Source organism: Thalassophryne amazonica, chromosome 11 (genome assembly GCF_902500255.1).
Source record: "Thalassophryne amazonica chromosome 11, fThaAma1.1, whole genome shotgun sequence".
Taxonomy (NCBI): domain Eukaryota; kingdom Metazoa; phylum Chordata; class Actinopteri; order Batrachoidiformes; family Batrachoididae; genus Thalassophryne; species Thalassophryne amazonica.
Window position 1 is genome coordinate 1,556,391 of NC_047113.1, and position 26,110 is coordinate 1,582,500.

Here is a 26,110-nt window from a genome sequence, read left to right on the forward strand (position 1 = left end):
GAAATCAGCTGGTTTTGTTTGGTCTCTAACAGCCAGCTGACGTCTCTCACTGCCTGGAATGAGAATGAGATTTATACACCAAGCTGAGCTGAAATGAACCATTGTACATTCAATTGAATTTATTGACGAGTCTGACCCCTTTGAAAAGTGATCAAATTACACATATTTGTATTGCGTTCGGCGATGTTGTCATCGTTCAAAAATGGCCACCAGAGGGCACTCGGGTAAAGTCCACAGCAACACACAGATATGTTTCATGGAAATGGTAATAAGGCCTATCCTTATTGATTCATGAAGTAAAATGATGCAGATGTGTAGACTGAAGGTTAATCATTGTTACAAAGTGTTGTTTGAAATTGCTGCACTGCTCTTGAAGTACAAAGAGGGTCATCAAGTCATCATCCTTTAGCGTGTCCTTGAGTAACTACAGTTGTGGTGCAGCTGTTGACCATTAAATTGTTCTCTCATTATCCGTTAGATTTCACTACAATTTCTGCCAGGGTCCATTGTTGTTGCCCATATAGTGAACCAAAAACGGCATTTAGCAAACTTGTTTAATCAGTCAAAATTCAATCTGACATTGAATCAAATGATTTGGACCTGCTGTGTCCACAGGCAGGTTAAAGGACAGAGTTAGAGATCAGCAGCCCTGCAGCCGATAGCCATTTAGTCTTGCTCAAGAGCACTTGAGGAGGGTGGATGACTGCAGACAGGAGAGCCTGAACATGAGTCCTTCAGTTAAAAGACACTGTCAAGCTTCACCGCTCTGCTGTCCAGCAGACGCTCCATATTCTCACTTTGTCCTCTTTAAGTTCCACTTAACAACTTCACACGAAGACAGCAGCCGAGTGGTGAAGAGAAATCCTGTGAAGAAACAGCAGCAAACTGTGCCCAGACAACATGAATCATCTTCCATACTTTCACCACGAGTGAACGAGAGTCTCCCAGTCTCTGCAGTTAATAATGCCTTCAAGATAATTTATTTGCTATTATTCCATTTCAGGAACTGGTCACAATCATACACTATAACTGAACTCAGAATTAACACTAAAGATAAATAAACTGTACAGTTGGAACATGTCCAGCTGTTAAACAATTTCTCATATACTCACTCCACTGAAAGCCATCAAAAGCCGCCTGGATTTTACAAATGGTTATCAACACGGAGGTGTTTTTCCTGTGGCGGAGCGTCGCAGCGGCTGCGAGCCGACGCTGCAATCCGTCCGCACGTCTTTCATTAAAAAATCTCCTTTAACAGTGGAATATCCGGATAAAATGCTGAAACCGACTTCTTCTGAAACTTCTCTGTTCTCTCACGACGTCCTGGATCAATAGAGCCTGAAATGTGGAGGTTTTCAGCTTGAAACAGGCTGACGACAGCGCCTGAGAGCACTGCACGACGTCTCGCACCGTGAAAAGTCCTTAAAGCGACAGTATCACCTCAAAATCTCTCATCAGCCGCTAAAATTTTCACTGAAAACCAGCTTAATTTTTCGAACCGTGTCCACTTCGATGTGTCTCACAGGTTTAGAAAAAATTTTGATCAAACAAAGCGCCAGTCTCTCAGCAACTTCTCAGACAAAGGAATTCCGACGAGGGGCTGGACGACTCCTCCCACAAGGAGTGCTCACAGGCCAATGACGTCACCGACAGGTGTGGAAAAACTCACGCATGCGCACGAGGGTTCAAGCATGTCTGACGTAAAAACATATGAATGAAATCCATATAGTTTTTGAAAAAAAATAAAAAGGACCTATACTTTATTGACAGCCCTCGTATATCCTCAGTGTGTTAAATATACATTAACCATTTGTGCTTTTTTCCCCATTCAGTATCATCATAATACACATGGGATAAGAGAGACAGGGGAGAGTGAGGTCACTGGAGACCCCAGAATTATCCCAAGAAAACTTTGCATAATTTTTTTCTACCTATTTTCTAAACACTACCCAATCTAGAGCCCGTGGATCCCCACAGGCAACGTCCATGTAAAGGTGTATTTTCACAAAACATTTTGAGATTTGGGGAGTTTCTGAAGGGTTAGTAAAATGGAAAAAAAATTGTCTTAGGGCTGTTAAATGAACATTCACTTCATGGGCAACATCTCTGGTGACCATTCCTGGAGTTAGGATGCCCAAGTGTTGCATTTATATTTTTATTTAGTGTCCAAAGAAAATATATGACAATATGGCTAATAAGAAGACTGTTTCTTAAATTTCTCTCTGGACTGTAAAAAAAAATCAAACTGAGAAAACTTAAAGATCCAAGGCAACCAGCTGCACAGACATTTTTGTGTTTATTCAACCTATAAACATACAATTTCATATTCCAAACTGAATTCCCAACATTTGTATGGGACCCCAAGCAAGATGAATTAGAAGCATTCTGAGATGAATACTTGGGCAGGTAATAACAAAAACAAGGTTTTTTAATTGTCATGCTCAATGGCCCCTTCACACATAACACGACGTTGGCCGAATAAAACAGAAACCGGAAGAAAATCTGCAAACAAAAAACCAAATGGGGAACTGTGAAACATTCCACCTGCTATCAGGAGGGACACGCGGTCGGACAGGCGTGCACGATATTGTGGCGATGGTTTCATGCACGCTTGTGTTCATGTGCATGAACACAGTGTGAGCATGTGGAAAGTCATGCACACAGCAGCAGAGCAAAAAAAAAAAAAAGAAAAAACAAAAAAAAACACCACATCCCTTAATTCCTGTTATAAAGAGCGGACTTAGCCTCCGCCTTGATGTACACCAGGAAGCAATGAAATGACGTGGATTTCTGTTCTCCCATTTATGTTTTTTACATGAATTATCTGATGTGCTTATGAAGCCATCAGCCGGGTTTTCGTCACATGAAGAGCCGGCTCCTGTGTCCTGAACGCATCAGCCAGCATGGCGTGTGGCGTGCCCAGCACAGTCACACCCATGTGTTGCTAGGTTACACCACGTATTGCACTTAGACAATTTTCACAGACAGCTCGAATGTGGTCATCTGCACTCTACTCTCATGCTGGGTGCACAGACAGCCCCACCTTTTCTAAGTGTCCAGCGAGTGGTGTTGAATGTTCATGTGTGGCATGGAATTTGGCCAACACCTGCCGAGGGGTGGGTCGAATGGGCACTCGCTGTCTTTCAGCCGCTGGTGTGCGCGTATGGTTGTGGCGACAGCTGTACGAGGCGTTTGAGGCAGCTCTGGTTTTTCATGAGTGGCATGTAATGTCTCCTTTGTGTGCCAGTCAGCTTCAATCGTGTTATGTGTGAAGGGTTATAAGGCTTTTAACAGCAGCCTGGGGGCTTGGACGGTATCATTTCTTCATCTATGTGCACATACCTGATAAGTTCTACAGTTTCAGAGTACATGGTATACGGTGATTTGGCCTCTAGTGGGTCTCGCTCCATAGCATTTCCACACTCGATGAATGAGAGAGCACCGTCTGCGTAGTTCATCGCTTTTCCAAATTTGTCCGTCTTCAGATAAAGAAAGAGGAATGATTGACAGTCACAAACCCATGGAAGAAGCTCTCTGAATAATCATCTCTTATAATCCCCTGATACATCTGAACAAGCAACATGTGAACATTAGATAAACAACAAGTTAAGTACATTTCATTGTGTAAAGGAGATAATTTCTCTGATATTGTGTAATCTTGCAGGCATCATCAGAACTTGACTGCAATGCTCCCTTAGAGACAAATGGTGCAATAAATAACAAATTATACAGTGCAGTCCTTGATGTGAAATAGATTTTTCTTCTTGTGAGACTCACACATGAACAATAACACACAGCACTGAACACATGCACAAATTATTAGAGGTTTTAAAATCCCCTTTTAATGCCTCTGTCTGTCTGTCTTCTTTTTAACCCTCGAGCGACTGAGCCATTTTACGACTAATATGACAGAGTGCAGTTATTTATGACGCCACTGAATTTGTATTGGAATACTTCGATATAAATGATTGTTTTGGGGTTATTCATTTTTATTTCACTCTCTGATATATATTTGTCCATCATCCTTTTCATCCTCAGTCTGGGCATCAAGAATCAGTCTCAGTACTTGTGCAGCTGTAAATCACGCTGTTCTAGGTCTGCTGGCCAGGCTTCCTTGCAAAACAGTAAGAATAAGAATAAGATAAACTTTATTATCCCAAAGGATATTATTTAAAATAAAACAAAATAAAATATAATGATTAGAGTTGTTAAATTACAATACCATGTGAAGATTATTTAAAATAAAACAAAATAAAATATAATGATTAGAGTTGTTAAATTACAATACCATGTGAAGCTATAATGCTGAAAATCTCATAGATCAAGTTTGGATTATAGTTACCCCACAGATCGGCTGATCCTTGCAAAATTCTATGAACAAACGCAGGCCAAATAGAATGACAAATTCATGGTAGGAAACTTTTTTCCCGATTAAAATTAGAAAAATGGTGCACAAAAATAAACAACTCCACTCGGTCGCTTGAGAGTTAACACTTAACTGTGTGATCTTTGTGATGAAAAATGTGAGCTGGACATCTCACCAGAGCATCAGCTTTGTGCTTCAGTCTTTTGGCTTCCTGCATGTGGAAATCTGCACTGTGGACTCTGGATACAACATAGCAACACAGCAACAACAACAAAATGCATATTTTGTCTGACATATCAATGAACAAATGCTAAAAAAAAGCAGCCCTGTGTGTTCGAAAGAGTTATATAATCACATAGCCGGCAGTGACACACAGTACAGCAGCCTGTTTTCATGCACACACCTCAGGCTCGTTGTAACCTCTGTATTACAACAAAGTATGTTCCATGAATAATGCAAGAGAGCTTTGGGACAAATAACTAATCATCTTGGCAGTTTTCAGCAAACCTGGAGAAATGGTGACTGCTTTCAGTTTTCACACAGGAGATTAATCTTTGCGATCTCACTGTGGAGTTGTTGTGCAGTTACCGAGCTCAGAGTTTACATCCACCTGTGCTAACGGCATTCAAAGTCAGTTTTCTCTAACTGCATATGTTACATTTTCTCAAGCAATTTGTGTTGTCAGCTTTGAATGTCTACTTCAGTTCAGTATTTACTCAATCAAATATAAAAGCTACAAAGTAGCTACAAGATTTATTTCACACGCCTGTCACACCTTGATGATTTAACCAGCGTAGGCCGACTGGATTAAGAATGCTGCATACGTTTAATATGATTTGGGTAGGTTTTGCATAAGATAGGAGTACGCTGAAGCACACTGATCTACGTCGTAATACAGCGAGTATGTTGAAACATTTTGGGCGTGCACAATATTTTGCCACCATATTTGTCTCATATGCTATGTCCCGCACACACGGGCCATAAGTTGTAGGTAAATAATGTGAATGTTGACACAAGTTACTCATAAGTCAAAATACATCCATTGATGCTGTCCATTGATTGGCTCAACAACTGAAAGCTGGAGTCCTCATGCAAACAATTCAGACTGTTTCAAATATTAAAACCATTCACATACGGAGTAAATATAAAGTCTTAATTTTACCTGTTACGTCATTTCAGTCAGATTCATTATCACACCCTGAGTTTTCACTAAACCTGCTTTCTGAAACAAGTTCATGAATCCTTACTTCATGATTCCAAACAGCAGTGTTCTGTTCAATATATGTATGAATGATTTTTTTTTTTTATAAACCAACACTTGTTTTTATGCTTTTTGTTTGTTTGTTTTTCCTGCTGTTTTTGGACACTGTCACGTGGTATGTTGATTAAATGTCTTTTGACTCAGCTTTAGCCTCTTTGCTTGTTTCCACATGGACACTTTGGCCATGCAGACTACCTACTCTGTGCACCCTGATGACTGCCTGTTATCTGGATGACTCATTGCTTCTGTTGACTGCTCTGCTGCTGGTAAACAGGACTGTAAATGATGAATGTTATTTTGAGGCACCCGTGATGTTCTCTGCATTGGGGTCGCTGGCTGTGCTACAAACATCCCAATAATAATAATAAAAACATTCTTTCAAACTGTTTGAAAACACCATCACCGCATTTAATTGTGGGTGGAATCATGAGCTCTGTGTGTGCTGTGCTTTTACATACATGTCGCTAAATGACAACCTCGGCCTGCGACTTTCTGCATGCTCCATCTGTGTTTCAGACCACACCTCCAAGTCAGACTGTCTGTTGGCATGGTAACTGTCTGCACAGGGTTTCTCGCCATGATGGTCAATTTCCTGTATCAGGGAGGAAATCAATTTGTCTTCATTAATACTACAATGTGTAGTATTAAACAGAAACACAAAGCTGACATTAACACTGTGACGCCATTTCGTAATAACTGATCATCAACAGTGAGATGAGAACTTGGTGTGATGTCACCTTTGGCCAGTCAATGTTGATGTAAAAAACAAAAGGGAAAATACAAAAAACTGAAACGGGATACTGTATGTTTTATTGTGAAACAATTTTAAAATCAAACAGGATGAAATTCAGATGTGTGTTTTTGTACATTTTAGAAATGCAGACTAACAGCAGGTAAAGAACATCTGTGTTACTTTATGGGCTCATATATAAGTTTCATATCATTTCATGTTATCTGTGATTATTCTTCAATTCTGTCAATTGACCAACTAAAGGTCTGAACTTTAAGCTAAAGTGTTAAACAGCTGTGTGTCTGCTGGGGTAACTACAGGGCCATGACATCACACAGATTCCTCAAGTCATGATTCAACCAAATGCACAGAAAAAAAAGCAGCGACTGTAATTAGAGCTGCAAGAATTCATGCACATTTCTCCAATGAACAGCAGAAAGTTTCAGATCTGAATCACCAGCTAAATCCAGTGTTTAACACAGAACCTCTGTAAAAGACGTGTCAATAAACGCTTTATTAATGTTACACAAATGTATAAAAGCTGACAGATGCTTTTATTTTCAAAGCTACAAATTGGGCTCTTCATGGACATTATCCAGTGATTTAAAATAAAAAAAGTAATTCTAGTCTTTAACCAACAGTACAACTTTAATGTATTTTCTGATAAACAGCTGATGGTTCAACACCAAACAAAACTGTATTCAGTCACTTGACATACAGTATTGGCTTTTTTGTTTTTGTTTTAATTGAAAGTTCAAAACACGCAAACCATTCTGACAATGTTAATAAAGAAATATTGATCCAAACTGTCACAAATATGTTGTTGCATCCTCATAATATCCAACATTTCCACTAAGTTGCACAAAGGTAGGTTAACCTTTTACTGAACAATTCCAACGGCTGACAAAACGTACCTGGTCCTGCTTATTACCTGCTCTGCTGTCTGTCTGTAATGTTTTCATATATATCCATACGAACTGTTTACAGCAGACTGCATTAAGCTACAACGGCCATTAATGCCCACAAATCCTGATTACGCCCATTTGTAGACTACAGACTTTTGCAGTGCTCCAACTGTCCCAGTAATACAGACAGAAGAGTCTCAGCACAAGCTGCAACATCACCTACATGTCTGCATTTCATCAAAAAACACTTCAGGAGCATTTCAGTGTCTGTGACATTTGATCTACTTTCTTCATTTAAAGTGCACGAGTAAGGATTTGAAATTGTTTGTCAGATCGGTTTCTTCTGTGGCTGATCGTACCTGCAATCAGAGTTAAATAATGTCCTGTGACACTGATCTCTATCACCGAGAAGCTTATTTGTTTGAGGAAAAAGAATTAAGAAGCTAACAAAGACATGTAGTGGCATACAACGGCAGTTTTTGCTCCACTAAAGATATTTGTGATTAAGATCAAAGATGAATATGAAAAGACAATTTAAATGTCAGCTTTTATTTGTAAATGGGTTCTGGTCTTAACCTATGGTGGACTAGCATCCCATCCAGGTCAAGTCATAAACTCTCATCCATTTTATGATACGATGTCCAGGGATACACATGATGTCCAATAACTAAGGCACGAGTACGTCCCAGTGGGCCTCAGGGTCTGTACGAGATTGACTTCTCTCTGCTCTTACCAGTCCAGCCTGATGAGACCTCCACTGTGTTTCACAGATGATTTGTGTGCTTTGGATTATGTTTGTTTTTCTTGGTTTTTCCTTCACAGCTCTCACAGTGTTTTGTCAGTGGTTGCTGTCATCCTTGGTCAACTCTTTGATTGCCTGTTGCTCAGTACAGTAACTGGTTGCTTTGTTAGTTTATTGCTTTGTCTATTCCCAGTGTGTGTGCAATGCCTCTGATTGATTTTCTCTCTTCTGTCAGCAGTGACTTAAATCTTAGAGACTGTTCTCAGGTCCTCATGTTGGTTTTTCCTTTAAAACACCTGCAGTCTGTAAAAGCAACACCAGACTAAAACCAAGATTACCCATTTATATTGGTTTACCTGAATCACATGTTCTAATACTTTTGCTCACCCAAAACTGGGGTGATGTGATACTAGATTGTGTGTTGTGGGTTTTTAAGCACTTCTGGATGTAAATGCTGTGAGGAGCTCGGAGTAGAACCGCTGCTGAGGTGGTTCGGGCATCTGGTCTCTTGCTTGCCTCTACTGGTGGTTGGCTCTCACTGCGGTATTGTATCACTTCCTGTTCCGGAGCACAGCGGTGTTTTTCTGTATCTGTTAGCTGTTTACTCTGCGCAGTTAGATTGATCTAGTTATCTAGATTACGATTTGTTTCCCAGTGTAATCTTTACGTGCCTTAACTAAAGCACTCCTTCTGCTGAATCACCTCTAAATTATTTACACATTATTCACTTTGCGTGTTTTTAGGAATCCGCTAGCTTAGCGTAGCTACTAGCTCTTAGCCGATTTAGCATGGCGGCTTCTCCTGTCTCTCCCGCACTTTTCTGCTCTGGGTGTAAAATGTTTAGTTATTCCTCGGCCTCCTTTAGCAGTAATGGTACTTGTAATAAGTGTAGCTTATTCGTAGCTTTGGAGGCCAGGCTGGGCGAATTGGAGACTCGGCTCCGCACCGTGGAAAATTCTACAGCTAGCCAGGCCCCTGTAGTTGGTGCGGACCAAGGTAGCTTAGCCGCCGTTAGTTCCCCCCTGGCAGATCCCGAGCAGCCGGGAAAGCAGGCTGACTGGGTGACTGTGAGGAGGAAGCGTAGCCCTAAACAGAAGCCCCGTGTACACCGCCAACCCGTTCACATCTCTAACCGTTTTTCCCCACTCAACGACACACCCGCCGAGGATCAAACTCTGGTTATTGGCGACTCTGTTTTGAGAAATGTGAAGTTAGCGACACCAGCAACCATAGTCAATTGTCTTCCGGGGGCCAGAGCAGGCGACATTGAAGGAAATTTGAAACTGCTGGCTAAGGCTAAGCGTAAATTTGGTAAGATTGTAATTCACGTCGGCAGTAATGACACCCGGTTACGCCAATCGGAGGTCACTAAAATTAACATTGAATCGGTGTGTAACTTTGCAAAAACAATGTCGGACTCTGTAGTTTTCTCTGGGCCCCTCCCCAATCAGACCGGGAGTGACATGTTTAGCCGCATGTTCTCCTTGAATTGCTGGCTGTCTGAGTGGTGTCCAAAAAATGAGGTGGGCTTCATAGATAATTGGCAAAGCTTCTGGGGAAAACCTGGTCTTGTTAGGAGAGACGGCATCCATCCCACTTTGGATGGAGCAGCTCTCATTTCTAGAAATCTGGCCAATTTTCTTAAATCCTCCAAACCGTGACTATCCAGGGTTGGGACCAGGAAGCAGAGTTGTAGTCTTACACACCTCTCTGCAGCTTCTCTCCCCCTGCCATCCCCTCATTACCCCATCCCCGTAGAGACGGTGCCTGACCCCAGACCACCAATAACCAGCAAAAATCTATTTAAGCATAAAAATTCAAAAAGAAAAAATAATATAGCACCTTCAACTGCACCACAGACTAAAACAGTTAAATGTGGTCTGTTAAACATTAGGTCTCTCTCTTCTAAGTCCCTGTTAGTAAATGATATAATAATTGATCAACATATTGATTTATTCTGCCTAACAGAAACCTGGTTACAGCAGGATGAATATATTAGTTTAAATGAGTCAACACCCCCGAGTCACACTAACTGTCAGAATGCTCGTAGCACGGGCCGAGGAGGAGGATTAGCAGCAATCTTCCATTCCAGCTTATTAATTAATCAAAAACCCAGACAGAGCTTTAATTCATTTGAAAGCTTGTCTCTTAGTCTTGTCCATCCAAATTGGAAGTCCCAAAAAACAGTTTTGTTTGTTATTATCTATCGTCCACCTGGTCGTTACTGTGAGTTTCTCTGTGAATTTTCAGACCTTTTGTCTGACTTAGTGCTTAGCTCAGATAAGATAATTATAGTGGGCGATTTTAACATCCACACAGATGCTGAGAATGACAGCCTCAACACTGCATTTAATCTATTATTAGACTCTATTGGCTTTGCTCAAAAAGTAAATGAGTCCACCCACCACTTTAATCATATCTTAGATCTTGCTCTGACTTATGGTATGGAAATAGAAGACTTAACAGTATTCCCTGAAAACTCCCTTCTGTCTGATCATTTCTTAATAACATTTACATTTACTCTGATGGACTACCCAGCAGTGGGGAATAAGTTTCATTACACTAGAAGTCTTTCAGAAAGCGCTGTAACTAGGTTTAAGGATATGATTCCTTCTTTATGTTCTCTAATGCCATATACCAACACAGTGCAGAGTAGCTACCTAAACTCTGTAAGGGAGATAGAGTATCTCGTCAATAGTTTTACATCCTCATTGAAGACAACTTTGGATGCTGTAGCTCCTCTGAAAAAGAGAGCTTTAAATCAGAAGTGTCTGACTCCGTGGTATAACTCACAAACTCGTAGCTTAAAGCAGATAACCCGTAAGTTGGAGAGGAAATGGCGTCTCACTAATTTAGAAGATCTTCACTTAGCCTGGAAAAAGAGTCTGTTGCTCTATAAAAAAGCCCTCCGTAAAGCTAGGACATCTTTCTACTCATCACTAATTGAAGAAAATAAGAACAACCCCAGGTTTCTTTCAGCACTGTAGCCAGGCTGACAAAGAGTCAGAGCTCTATTGAGCTGAGTATTCCATTAACTTTAACTAGTAATGACTTCATGACTTTCTTTGCTAACAAAATTTTAACTATTAGAGAAAAAATTACTCATAACCATCCCAAAGACGTATCGTTATCTTTGGCTGCTTTCAGTGATGCCGGTATTTGGTTAGACTCTTTCTCTCCGATTGTTCTGTCTGAGTTATTTTCATTAGTTACTTCATCCAAACCATCAACATGTTTATTAGACCCCATTCCTACCAGGCTGCTCAAGGAAGCCCTACCATTATTTAATGCTTCGATCTTAAATATGATCAATCTATCTTTGTTAGTTGGCTATGTACCACAGGCTTTTAAGGTGGCAGTAATTAAACCATTACTTAAAAAGCCATCACTTGACCCAGCTATCTTAGCTAATTATAGGCCAATCTCCAACCTTCCTTTTCTCTCAAAAATTCTTGAAAGGTTCGTTGTAAAACAGCTAACTGATCATCTGCAGAGGAATGGTCTATTTGAAGAGTTTCAGTCAGGTTTTAGAATTCATCATAGTACAGAAACAGCATTAGTGAAGGTTACAAATGATCTTCTTATGGCCTCAGACAGTGGACTCATCTCTGTGCTTGTTCTGTTAGACCTCAGTGCTGCTTTTGATACTGTTGACCATAAAATTTTATTACAGAGATTAGAGCATGCCATAGGTATTAAAGGCACTGCGCTGCGGTGGTTTGAATCATATTTGTCTAATAGATTACAATTTGTTCATGTAAATGGGGAATCTTCTTCACAGACTAAAGTTAATTATGGAGTTCCACAAGGTTCTGTGCTAGGACCAATTTTATTTACTTTATACATGCTTCCCTTAGGCAGTATTATTAGACGGTATTGCTTAAATTTTCATTGTTATGCAGATGATACCCAGCTTTATCTATCCATGAAGCCAGAGGACACACACCAATTAGCTAAACTGCAGGATTGTCTTACAGACATAAAGACATGGATGACCTCTAATTTCCTGCTTTTAAACTCAGATAAAACTGAAGTTATTGTACTTGGCCCCACAAATCTTAGAAACATGGTGTCTAACCAGATCCTTACTCTGGATGGCATTACCCTGACCTCTAGTAATACTGTGAGAAATCTTGGAGTCATTTTTGATCAGGATATGTCATTCAAAGCGCATATTAAACAAATATGTAGGACTGCTTTTTTGCATTTACGCAATATCTCTAAAATCAGAAAGGTCTTGTCTCAGAGTGATGCTGAAAAACTAATTCATGCATGTATTTCTTCTCGGCTGGACTATTGTAATTCATTATTATCAGGTTGTCCTAAAAGTTCCCTAAAAAGCCTTCAGTTAATTCAAAATGCTGCAGCTAGAGTACTGACGGGGACTAGAAGGAGAGAGCATATCTCACCTATATTGGCCTCTCTTCATTGGCTTCCTGTTAATTCTAGTATAGAATTTAAAATTCTTCTTCTTACTTATAAGGTTTTGAATAATCAGGTCCCATCTTATCTTAGGGACCTCATAGTACCATATCACCCCAATAGAGCGCTTCGCTCTCAGACTGTGGGCTTACTTGTAGTTCCTAGGGTTTGTAAGAGTAGAATGGGAGGCAGAGCCTTCAGCTTTCAGGCTCCTCTCCTGTGGAACCAGCTCCCAATTCAGATCAGGGAGACAGACACCCTCTCTACTTTTAAGATTAGGCTTAAAACTTTCCTTTTTGCTAAAGCTTATAGTTAGGGCTGGATCAGGTGACCCTGAACCATCCCTTAGTTATGCTACTATAGACGTAGACTGCTGGGGGGTTCCCATGATGCACTGTTTCTTTCTCTTTTTGCTCTGTATGCACCACTCTGCATTTAATCATTAGTGATCGATCTCTGCTCCCCTCCACAGCATGTCTTTTTCCTGGTTCTCTCCCTCAGCCCCAACCAGTCCCAGCAGAAGACTGCCCCTCCCTGAGCCTGGTTCTGCTGGAGGTTTCTTCCTGTTAAAGGGAGTTTTTCCTTCCCACTGTAGCCAAGTGCTTGCTCACAGGGGGTCGTTTTGACCGTTGGGGTTTTACATAATTATTGTATGGCCTTGCCTTACAATATAAAGCGCCTTGGGGCAACTGTTTGTTGTGATTTGGCGCTATATAAAAAAATTGATTGAAAAATTGATTGATTGATCTGGTAAGGATGCCTCCCAAGGGAGGAGGTCCAGACACGTCCATCTGGGAGGAGATCCCGGGGAAGACCCAGGACTAGATGGAGAGATTATATCTCCACACTGGCCTGGGAACGCCTCAGGATCCCCCAGTCAGAGGTGGTTAATGTGTCCCGGGAAAGGGAAGTCTGGGGTCCCCTGCTGGAGCTGTTGCCCCCGCGACTCGATCCCGACTAAGCGGTTGAAGATGTATGTATGAATGTAAATACCAGGAAATAAAAGCTGACATCTAAACTGTTTTCTCATCTTCTACTTTAGATCTCAAACCCAAATGCCTTCAGTGTTCAGCAAAAACAAAAAGAATCAGCTTTCCTGTTTTCCGACTTCCAATCAGGGCTGCGCTGTATGACATCATAAACTCAGAGGCTGTACTCACACCGCCGTTTTTCATCTGTGAGAACGCCTTCCCTTCTCCTCTCCTGTGTCTGTGTGAGGATGAGGAAGAGCTGGTGCACAGAAGCAACCCAATGGCTCCACCCTCATGGCTGAGGGAGGAACTGCCGTCACAGGTACGTTTAGGTGCAGGATCATCAGACAGGGGAGACAGGAGGGGAGGAAGCGCCTTCTCATCACGCCGTCGACACGGCTTTCTGTTTAGGGAGCTGCTAAATACACAAGTACACAGACAAATACACAAAGTCACAAAAGAGATGATGGATTTATTAGAGGCAGGATCGTAATTAAACTCATCCTTCAAATATTAGCACAATAACACGCTGAATATTTACAGCTGTGAGCGATTCATCACTCTGTTGTAAAATGTTTGGCTAATTATCAGAACTTCAAATGAGCTGAAATATTTCATTATTCCAAAACAGATGTTCACACATAATCTTGAATACATTTTTTTTTATTTAAGAAAATCTTTCTTAATTACTATGAAGTTGTGACTGATGCACTATGCAGAGTTTCTCCAGTCACAGCCACAGACGCGTGTAACGTCTTCAGAGCTGTCATGGTCTGTTATGTGTCGGACGCAGCTCGGAGAACCGACCAGCGTTTGAAGGACCCAGTATGAAATAAGCAGAGCACGGTACAAAGGCTAACTGACTTTAATACATAACAGTGATGTGATACAAAACAACAAAAGAATGTGCGGTCTGGCGTGGTGGTGATACGGTGCGCTCCCAGCAGCGCTAACGGTCCGGAGCCAGAAGCCGTTCGGACCCAAGGACCCCGCCGACACCCCCCAGGTGGCCGCAACAAACCGAGTCTGTGAAAGAAGGAACCATTATGTGAGTCCACACTCTACACACAGAGAGACCACTCAAAGGTGTACATAAACAGCAAACACTTCCTGGCTTAATTACTAATCAGCTTCCCAACCTGCAGGCATGGAACATCCAGTTCACAAAACTCCACTGCAGTGGAAGCCGATACATGACTAACGTACAGCTCAATATAATAAGGTGTGAGGGACACCACATTTACTGACTGTATAAACGTTAGTCACAAAATCTAACGTACCTCAGGAAGTGTGCTGACAAGCGTGAGACCTCACCCCCTCCTCTTTCACAGACCGTGCATCAAACCCTGGACGTTCTCTGCATCTCACCCGTCTGGTCACAAGGTCGAGTCTCTGGAAAATACACACTGTATACTCCAGTCTTAAATGCCACCATGTTCCAATCCATATAGATGCACCTCAGCTGTGAGTCCTGACGAGCCGCAGGTGATCAGGGTGAGGTCCCGATAACCTCAGCAACACAGCCACTCAGTCCCAAATGCAAGCCACCTGGAAGGAAAAACAAAAGACAGAAACAAAAAGGCAGCCAGGCCCCCCAGCCATACAACAATGGTCGTCTTGGTGGCTCCCCTCACTTGTCTTCTTCTTCAGCACCTTCTCACTCTGAAGTTGTCAGATTTTTAGGTTTTGGCAGTGTCCCTTTCTGTCACAGCGTGAGGCGCCAGAGACCCCCACTGTGCCATTTAGTGACAGGTGGGGACAAAGATTTCTCTAATTTCTCTCTAACAGCACGCCACACCCGGGTTTCATCAGGGTTAGGGATCGGGCAGCAGGGTTAGCATTTCCTTATGCGTCACACAGTGACCAAACGAGGATACCCAACTTGTTACAGGTTGGCGTTTGGTTAAAATGAGCTGTTTGTGAGATTGCGCTCTCACACAACCACACTGTGTGTATTTCTGAATGACTGAAGTACACAAAGTCAAAGACGTAATCAGTGACTTGGAAACATGCGTGTATCTGTGCCCTGACTTGTCAAAAGAAAACTGAAAGATTATTTACAACTGTAAAAGTGATTATTCACTGTAAATTCATCAAAGCGTTCCGATAACTATCATATGGTGCTGCCGGCTGCAGCGCCGTTGGTCGTAGCTAATAACGCAGTCGGTTCTGTTTGAGAAACTAATGCTAATACACTCTTTTGTTTACATTTGTTGTTATATGTATTTGTTGTTACGACCGTTATTGTAAGCTGAAGTGACACTATTATGCTTGATACACCAGTTACTGGCTTTATTCAGCTCTGTTGGCTAGCTAGGTGCGCTAGGCTGCTTAAGGGGTAAATTAATGGTAGCTCATCTGGTTATAGTTAGCCAACTTTCGGGATTTGCACTTTTAATTTACATGATGTAGATTTTTAATGGTTTTTCAGTTTAATGGGTTCTTTAATAGATATCAATAGATAGTATCTAAGTTTGGGGTTTCCATTAGAAAGTATGGAATTTGTCTTCCTATTGTAGCAATCCATAACCTAGCTAGCAGGGTGAACTTTAGACAGAAACCTAAAACATATAACTTTTGTTTCTATAGTAACATAACCATATTTACAGCTTAGCCTACTAGCTATAATTTAGTTTTACAACAAGTCTACAGACTAGGTAGATGTATACTACAATCTTCTCCTGTATGAACACTTAGTTCATACTTAGTTCATTCAGGAACTAACGCCTATAATATTATGTAGTAACTATATTTCTTGTATATGTTGTTTACTGCCTTGTTTGTGTAAATGTCACTTATATACATGCTGTCCATATTCTTGAGCCACTAGGTGGGCAGGGAGAGTTCCCACGGGACCTACCATCCCTGGTTCTCAAGACCAGGCACCTAAGTGGCTCTACTCCTTTTTTAAAAGATATTATGTGTACCTTAGTAAACACTATTAGTTTTAATGTATAATAGAAGATATACCTTACTGAATTTTCATACATACATTTTAGCTTTTATTAAATATTCTGATTGTACAAATTGCACATATTTCTGTCCTTACAATATAAGAGTGCAGGTAATTTGGCCCAGGACTGTCTTTTTAAACTGACTGCTGTGGGCACACACACGACTCTTTCCTTCTGTTCATCTAATTGATCTTCTGGACTGTCTTCCTTCTCTTTCTAATTTTAACTGGATTTTGGTTAACATGAATTTATTCTGTTTAAACCGTGTTGGCAAACCAAACAAACTATACTGAGTGAATTGCTATTGAGGAGAATATATACGAGGTCTATTAGAAAAGTATCCGACCTTATTATTTTTTTCAAAAACCATATGGATTTTAATCACGTGTGATTACATCAGACATGCTTGAACCCTCGTGGGCATGCGAGAGTTTTTTCACGCCTGTCGGTTACGTCATTCGCCTGTGGGCAGTCTTTGAGTGAGGAGTCGTCCACCCGCTCGTCGTTTTTTCATTGTTTAGGAATGGCTCAGTGACTGTTGCTTTGTTTGATAAAAATTTTTTGAAAACTGTAAGGCACAACTGAGTGGACACCATTCAATAAATTCAGCTGGTTTTCGGTAAAAATTTTAACGGTTGATGAGAGATTTTGGTCTGGTAGTGTCGCTTTAAGGACGGTCCACGGCGCCTGACGGCGATCTGCGCTTCGAGGCGGCAGCGTCTCGCCGTTTCAAGTTGAAAACTTCCACATTTCAGGCTCTGTTGACGCAGTAAGTCGTCAGAGAACAGAGAACTTTCAGAAGAAGTCGGCATGAGGAGTTTATTCGGACATTCCATTGTTAACGGTCATTTTGTAATGAAAGAACGTGCGGGCAGAGTCGCATGTCGGGCTGGACCCGACCGCGGGGGGTCGCGGCAGGAAAAACACCTCCGTTGGAAATCTTAACGGGCAAGTTGGAACATGCCCAAGCTGTTAAACAATTTCTCAGTTACTCACTTGTTGAAAGCCATCAAAAGCCGCCTGAATTCTACAAATGGTTTTCAACACGGAGGTGTTTTTCCTGTCGCGGTGCACACAGATTTGCCGAGTCGTCACGGAAACGACGCGTACGTCTTTCATTAAAAAAATGTCCTTAAACAGTGGAATGTCCACATAAATTCCTCATGCCGGCCTCTTCTGAATCTTCTCTGTTCTCTCACGATGTCCTGGGTGAATTAAGCCTTAAATTAGGATGTTTTCAGCTCGAAACAGGCCGACGACAGCGCCTGGAAGCGCTGCAGGACGTCCCGCTCCGTGGGAAGTCCTTACACCGACAGAAACACCCCATAATCTCTCATCAGCCGTTAAACTTTTCACAGAAAACCAGCTTAATTTCTCGAATAGTGTCCACTCGGATATTCCTCACAGGTCCAGAAAAAATTTTGATAAAGCAACGCGCGCCGTCTCGAGCAGCGTGTGAAACAAAGGAATTCAGCCGAGAGGGCGGGACCACATCTCACTCAAGGCCTGCCCACAGGGAAATGACGTCACCGACACGCGTGAAAAAACTCACGCATGCGCACGAGGGTTCAAGCATGATTGGTGTAATCGCATGTCATTCAAATCCATATAGTTAAAAAATAAAATAAAAGGGTCGGTTTATTATCTAAGAGACCTCGTACATTTTTTTGTTTGTGCAAGAATTTGTTTTTTGGCTCCTGTGTGGTACAAACACATTATGTGGAAACTGGAGGCACAACAGTCAGAATGTGAGAAACTGAAGCTGAATTCACAAATATCAATTTTCTGGTGTGTTTGTGTGTGTGTGTGTGTGTGCGTGTGGTATGATACTTTGTCATAACTGTATTAAAAATAACGTTTAAAGTTTAGATTTTCTTTTTAAATGGTTGTATTTTGCTAATTAAAACCTAAAACCCTTCTTCACCTTTGATAAGCAGGTTTAACTACGTACAACATCTACAGTTCATTTGAAGTTGCTGAATCATATTTTCTTTCTAAAACTGTTACAGTCCTGCCTCGTAGACCAGTGATGATTATTCCCTCAGCAACCTTTTCGCAACTCTTGTGACTCATTGTTTGCAACACTACAGATAATATTTTTATGTTTTTTCCTCTCCCTGGAAGCCCCGGGGGGTTGATGCAATGAGAAAGTTGCTGAGCTCGCAGAACAACACCCCGGGCGCTGACATTAATGATAACACACAAAACCAGGGAGACAAAGACTAATTAGCTGCTTTGAGTGTGAATATGCATGTGTGCTTTTGTGTGTGTGTGCATGCTCATAATGTGTGTGTGTGTGCATGCTCATAATGTGTGTGTGTGCGTGTGTGTGTGTGCTTGCTCATAATGTGTGTGTGTGCATGCTCATAATGTGTGTGTGTGCGTGTGTGTGTGCATGCTCATAATGTGTGTGTGTGTGCATGCTCATAATGTGTGTGTGTGCATGCTCATAATGTGTGTGTGTGCGTGTGTCTGTGTGCATGCTCATAATGTGTGTGTGTGCATGTTTGCAGTGTGAGCATGTGAGAGCTCTCGTAGTTCATAAAACAGCAATAAGTTAAGAACTTTACAGCACCACAGCACAAAATGACCAATGTATATCTGCCAGTTATTAATCACACATCAGCAGTTATTTGACCAGATTTCTGGTTTTCAAAGCAAACTGAGCGCCACTCACTGAAGTTTAGACCTTGTGTCCCTTTATTTTCTGCAAGAGACATTTTTATCCACTAAGGATTTTTCAAGAAAATGTGGAGGAATGATGTCATCATAATGAAGCAGACATGGTGGAGACCACACACACTGGAGGTATGTGGGACAAACCCGGTGTGACATCATCCACAGGCTGTTTCTTGTATAGAGACCTAGAAGACCCGTGTTGAGCTCAAGAATTGCGGCTCTGAGTGTCATCGATGTTGGCAGCACTTATTCCACCTACGTCATGGTTGTTTCATAAATGGCTTAAGAGATGGAGTGTGGGCAAGATGAATGAATGACCTTGGTGGGACGAATGAAGCCTGAACATGCCCCACCTTAGAGTCACTGAATAAGCTTAGTAGGGTTAGCCTCAGTCAGGCTTCAGTTTTGAAATGTGAGTTTTGAAGCTCACATTTCAAAACTGAAGCCTGTCAATAACAACACTGGAAACCATCTTAATTTGGGTCACAAAGTGGGACATCTGGTCACCCTACTAACCTGGGTTCATGTGTTTATTCAATCATATTCCTTAGGACTGGGCGTGGCTTTTGTGTGGGCATTAAATATGATGACCCACTTATTTCCTTAGTATTCGTGGATTAACCGGACCTAACCTCATCAAGGTGCCAATAGTTTTATTACAGAGATTAGAGCATGCCATAGGTATTAAAGGCACTGCGCTGCGGTGGTTTGAATCATATTTATCTAATAGATTACAATTTGTTCATGTAAATGGGGAATCTTCTTCACAGACTAAAGTTAATTATGGAGTTCCACAAGGTTCTGTGCTAGGACCAATTTTATTCACTTTATACATGCTTCCCTTAGGCAGTATTATTAGACAGCATTGCTTAAATTTTCATTGTTACGCAGATGATACCCAGCTTTATCTATCCATGAAGCCAGACGACACACACCAATTAGTTAAACTGCAGGATTGTCTTACAGACATAAAGACATGGATGACCTCTAATTTCCTGCTTTTAAACTCAGATAAAACTGAAGTTATTGTACTTGGCCCCACAAATCTTAGAAACATGGTGTCTAACCAGATCCTTACTCTGGATGGCATTACCCTGACCTCTAGTAATACTGTGAGAAATCTTGGAGTCATTTTTGATCAGGATATGTCATTCAAAGCGCATATTAAACAAATATGTAGGACTGCTTTTTTGCATTTACGCAATATCTCTAAAATCAGAAAGGTCTTGTCTCAGAGTGATGCTGAAAAACTAATTCATGCATTTATTTCCTCTAGGCTGGACTATTGTAATTCATTATTATCAGGTTGTCCTAAAAGTTCCCTAAAAAGCCTTCAGTTAATTCAAAATGCTGCAGCTAGAGTACTGACAGGGACTAGAAGGAGAGAGCATATCTCACCCATATTGGCCTCTCTTCATTGGCTTCCTGTTAATTCTAGAATAGAATTTAAAATTCTTCTTCTTACTTATAAGGTTTTGAATAATCAGGTCCCATCTTATCTTAGGGACCTCGTAGTACCATATCACCCCAATAGAGCGCTTCGCTCTCAGACTGCAGGCTTACTTGTAGTTCCTAGGGTTTGTAAGAGTAGAATGGGAGGCAGAGCCTTCAGCTTTCAGGCTCCTCTCCTGTGGAACCAGCTCCCAATTCAGATCAGGGAGACAGACACCCTCTCTACTTTTAAGATTAGGCTTAAAACTTTCCTTTTTGCTAAAGCTTATAGTTAGGGCTGGATCAGGTGACCCTGAACCATCCCTTAGTTATGCTGCTATAGACGTAGACTGCTGGGGGGTTCCCATGATGCACTGTTTCTTTCTCTTTTTGCTCTGTATGCACCACTCTGCATTTAATCATTAGTGATCGATCTCTGCTCCCCTCCACAGCATGTCTTTTTCCTGGTTCTCTCCCTCAGCCCCAACCAGTCCCAGCAGAAGACTGCCCCTCCCTGAGCCTGGTTCTGCTGGAGGTTTCTTCCTGTTAAAAGGGAGTTTTTCCTTCCCACTGTAGCCAAGTGCTTGCTCACAGGGGGTCGTTTTGACCGTTGGGGTTTTACATAATTATTGTATGGCCTTGCCTTACAATATAAAGCGCCTTGGGGCAACTGTTTGTTGTGATTTGGCGCTATATAAAAAAAAAAATTGATTGATTGATTGATTGAATAGCTGCTAAAAGTGCTAACACAATTAGCATACAAAATTAAATAACAGCCGGTGGGGGTTGGCTTACGCCAGGGCTGTGTCTTGTCACCAATCCTGTTTGTGATGTTCATGGACTGGATATTGAGGCGTAGTCGGGGGTGGAGGGTTTCCAGTGTGGTGGGATCAGGGTCTCATCACTGCTTTTTGCAGATGATGCGGCCCTGTTGGCTTCATCAGCCTGCGACCTTCAACACTTACTGGATCAGTTGGCAGCATTGAAAGGAGCAGCTGAGGTGGTTCAGGCATCTGGTAAGGATGCCCGCTGGGCGCCTCCCTAGGGAGGTGTTCCAGGCACGTCCATTTGGGAGGAGATCATGGGGAAGACCCAGGACTAGTTGGAGAGATTATATCTCCACACTGGCTTGGGAACACCCTGGGATCCCCCAGTCACAGGTGGTCAATGTTTCCGGGAAAGGGAAGTCTGGGGTCCCCTGCTGGAGCTGTTGCCCCTGTGACCCTATCCTGGATAAGCGGTTGAAGATGAGTGAGTGAGTGAGTGAGTAAGAATTAAATATTGACTTGAAAATTTCACTTGACAGAAATACTGTAGCATACACGTCTTAGATGATCCATTAGGAAACCACAACAAGCAACACCAGCTAACAGGTGCAGCTAGCAGCCTTTGTGCTAGTGGAGCTCTGAGCACAGCTCAGCCGCACCTAATTATACATCATTTTATGACTTCAAATGTCTTAACCTCATGAGGTATAATCCCCCCCCACAGCTGTCACGGAGGAAAAACTAGCTATTGAGACCAAAACTGTTTTTTTAAACCAGGCTGTAAACATGTTTCTTTCTGCTCTAAATTTGGACATTTTAACATGGGCTTCTGTGATAATCTGCTTCCTTTTGAAGCCTCAAGAGGCTATTCAAAGAAGTGCAACTTTTCTTCTTCCTGGTGTGTCTCATTTTTAATGGGCAAAGAAGTTGGGCCTTGGTGATAACATACAGTATGTCACATGACCCAAACTGTGGATGGACCTTTAATAAAATACAGTTTTGTCCTGAGCACATTGATGACATTGTCACCTCTGCCCAGGCTTTGGTGTTTCCTAAACATCCTCCAGGGTTCAACTCTACATCACCACCTTGTTCTCCCCTCGGCTGGTGCCTCTCCACACAGCACACTGAGGGATAAACCTGAGATGCTGCAAAAATATTTCCTCTGTAGCTGTCAAATTGAGGCTTATTCATAGAGGCATCCAGCTTAGTCTGTTTTTAATAATTCACACAGGAAGCTGAAATTCACAGTCTGTCATTATCAGTGTTGCCACAGTTACTTTGAAAAAGTAATCCAATTACTGATTACTGATTACTCCTTGAAAAAGTAACTTAGTTACTTTACTGATTACTCAATTGTAAAAGTAACTAAGTTAGATTACTAGTTACTTTTTAGTTACTTTCCCAGTTGCCGACAACAACCCTCTGCCACCTCAACATGACAATGATACCTGTTTTGCCAAAACTCACTTTATAGTCACCCTTTCTTGACTTCAATGAAAATAAATACTTGTTTTATAAAAAGTAAAATAAAGACCTCTTTCTTGACCTCATATTTAACTGTTGACAGCACTGTAACAGTAAAACTTGCAATTTCGAACCTACATTTTTTATAAATGTAACTCAACTATTAAATTCTAACATTTTTCTAACATTTAAATTCTCTCTAAACATTTTACTTGTCGAAATTATTATTATTTTAAGCAATATTAGTAGTTGTAGTAAAAAACGGCTTCAAAACTGGACCTTTAATCTAGGGGTGTTGTGGGGGGCACATCCTTGCCCCACGCCCCCATTCCATCTGGATTCGCCCCTGCTTTGGCGTTTGAGCACAAAGAATGGATAACATTTATTTATGCAGAAAACATGACCAGATTTACAGGTAAGAAAGTTTTATTGTGTTTTCACATCATGTGGTCCTCAGAAAGAGAGTTTAGGTGCATTTGAGTGGAAAATAGTGTTAGTTGTTGACGCGTCGCGGAGGATCAGCTGTTTTTAACGAGCAGATACGGAGCGGCTCAGCTCAGAATTCTAAATAAAGGAGGAAAAACAGTATAAAAATGTCTTTGTAAAGCTCAGTGCAGGTGTGCTGATCACCGTGCTTTAAGAGGTGAGGACGAGTCGAGCAGCTGCAAAAAAACGCGGATGAAAAGCTCACAGCTCACTTAAAGTGGGCAGTTCAGTCGAACCCCGACCTCCTGCCCACAGACCAAGTTTAATGCTGTTATCGACCCACAATGAAAAATAATAGTAACGCACAGTGACATGGAGAAGTAACTTTAATCTGATTACTGATTTGGAAAGATTAAAACGTTAGATTACTCGTTACTAAAAAAAGTGGTCAGATTAGAGTAACGCGTTACCGGCATCACTGGTCATTATGATGTCACATCGTGATTTGAAATCATCTCTCTGCTGACTCTGTTGGCACAGGAAAATATTTAAGTCCTTCTAAAAAAAAACCCAGAGAACTTGTCTGATTACCACTACAACCATCTACCTCAGCCGCATGAGGTTTTGGTATTCAGTCCACAAACCACTGGATGGGTGGAGGATGGAAGGCAGAGCCGTTTCTGTTTTCAGTGGAATGTTCTGTTTTCTAACACTGCAGTCCTTCTCTGCTCCACTTCACCATGAAACTGTTTAACTGATGATGCAACATGCAAAAGTTGCACCATCCGCAGTTTCTCCAATCACAGACACATACAGTAACTCCTTCAAAGATGTCTGGGTGTGTTGGTGGCTTCCCTCACTCATCATCATCTTGCACGGTCACTTAGTGCACAATACTACACTGTTTGTTTTTCCTTATCAATCAATCAATCAACTTTTTTCTTGTATAGCGCCAAATCACAACAAACAGTTGCCCCAAGGCGCTTTATATTGTAAGGCAAGGCCATACAATAATTATGAAACACAGTCTACGTCTAAAGCAACATAACCAAAGGATGGTCCAGGGTCACCCGATCCAGCCCTAACTATAAGCCTTAGCGAAAAGGAAAGTTTTAAGCCTAATCTTAAAAGTAGAGAGGGTATCTGTCTCCCTGATCTGAATTGGGAGCTGGTTCCACAGGAGAGGAACCTGAAAGCTGAAGGCTCTGCCTCCCATTCTACTCTTACAAACCCTAGGAACTACAAGTAAGCCCGCAGTCTGAGAGCGAAGCGCTCTATTGGGGTGATATGGTACTATGAGGTCCCTAAGATAAGATGGGACCTGATTATTCAAAACCTTATAAGTAAGAAGAAGAATTTTAAATTCTATTCTAGCATTAACAGGAAGCCAATGAAGAGAGGCCAACACGGGTGAGATATGCTCTCTCTTGCTAGTCCCCGTCAGTACTCTAGCTGCAGCATTCTGAACCAACTGAAGGCTTTTTAGGGAACTTTTAGGACAACCTGATAATAATGAATTACAATAGTCCAGCCTAGAGGAAACAAATGCATGAATTAGTTTTTCAGCATCACTCTGAGACAAGACCTTTCTGATTTTAGAGATATTGCGTAAATGCAAAAAGGCAGTCCTACATATTTGTTTAATATGCGCTTTGAATGACATATCCTGATCAAAAATAACTCCAAGATTTCTCACAGTATTACTAGAGATCAGGGAAATGCCATCCAGAGTAACGATCTGGTTAGACACCATGCTTCTAAGATTTGTGGGGCCAAGTACAATAACTTCAGTTTCATCTGAGTTTAAAAGCAGGAAATTAGAGGTCATCCATGTCTTTATGTCTGTAAAACAATCCTGCAGTTTAGCTAATTGGTGCGTATCCTCTGGCTTCATGGATAGATAAAGCTGGGTATCATCTGCGTAACAATGAAAATTTAAGCAATACCGTCTAATAATACTGCCCAAGGGAAGCATGTATAAAGTGAATAAAATTGGTCCTAGCACAGAACCTTGTGGAACTCCATAATTAACTTTAGTCTGTGAAGAAGATTCCCCATTTACATGAACAAACTGTAATCTATTAGACAAATATTATTCAAACCACCGCAGCGCAATGCCTTTAATACCTATGACATACTCTAATCTCTGTAATAAAATTTTATGGTCAACAGTATCAAAAGCAGCACTGAGGTCCAACAGAACAAGCACAGAGATAAGTCCACTGTCCGAAGCCATAAGAAGATCATTTGTAACCTTCACTAATGCTGTTTCTGTACTATGATGAATTCTAAAACCTGACTGAAACTCTTCAAATAGACCATTCCTCTGCAGGTGATCAGTTAGCTGTTTTACAACTACCCTCTCAAGAATCTTTGAGAGAAAAGGAAGGTTGGAGATTGGCCTATAATTAGCTAAGATAGCTGGGTCAAGTGATGGCTTTTTAAGTAATGGTTTAATTACTGCCACCTTAAAGGCCTGTGGTACATAACCAACTAACAAAGATAGATTGATCATATTTAAGATTGAAGCATTAAATAATGGTAGGACTTCCTTGAGCAGCCTGGCAGGAATGGGGTCTAATAACATGTTGATGGTTTGGATGAAGTAACTAATGAGAATAACTCAGACAGAACAATCGGAGAGAAAGAGTCTAACCAAATACCGGCATCACTGAAAGCAGCCAAAGATAACGATACATCTTTGGGATGGTTATGAGTAATTTTTTCTCTAATAGTCAAAATTTTGTTAGCAAAGAAAGTCATGAAGTCATTACTAGTTAAAGTTAATGGAATACTCAGCTCAATAGAGCTCTGACTCTTTGTCAGCCTGGCTACAGTGCTGAAAAGAAACCTGGGGTTGTTCTTATTTTCTTCAATTAGTGATGAGTAGAAAGATGTCCTAGCTTCACGAAGGGCTTTCTTATAGAGCAACAAACTCTTTTTCCAGGCTAAGTGAAGATCTTCTAAATTAGTGAGACGCCATTTCCTC

At 41.3% G+C, this 26,110-nt stretch overlaps 1 protein-coding gene across 1 annotated transcript in view; it reads right to left on the bottom strand.

Annotated features, from left to right (window-relative positions):
- Positions 1-26,110, bottom strand: part of aff2 (AF4/FMR2 family, member 2) — a 689,661-nt gene that overhangs the window by 62,350 nt on the left and 601,201 nt on the right. The window contains exons 17-20 of the mRNA XM_034181164.1: positions 13,587-13,815; positions 6,086-6,219; positions 4,542-4,605; positions 3,343-3,479 (exon numbers count right to left, since the gene is read on the bottom strand). Coding sequence (XP_034037055.1) covers positions 3,343-3,479; positions 4,542-4,605; positions 6,086-6,219; positions 13,587-13,815 — 564 coding nt within the window. The remainder of the gene's footprint in view (positions 1-3,342; positions 3,480-4,541; positions 4,606-6,085; positions 6,220-13,586; positions 13,816-26,110) is intronic.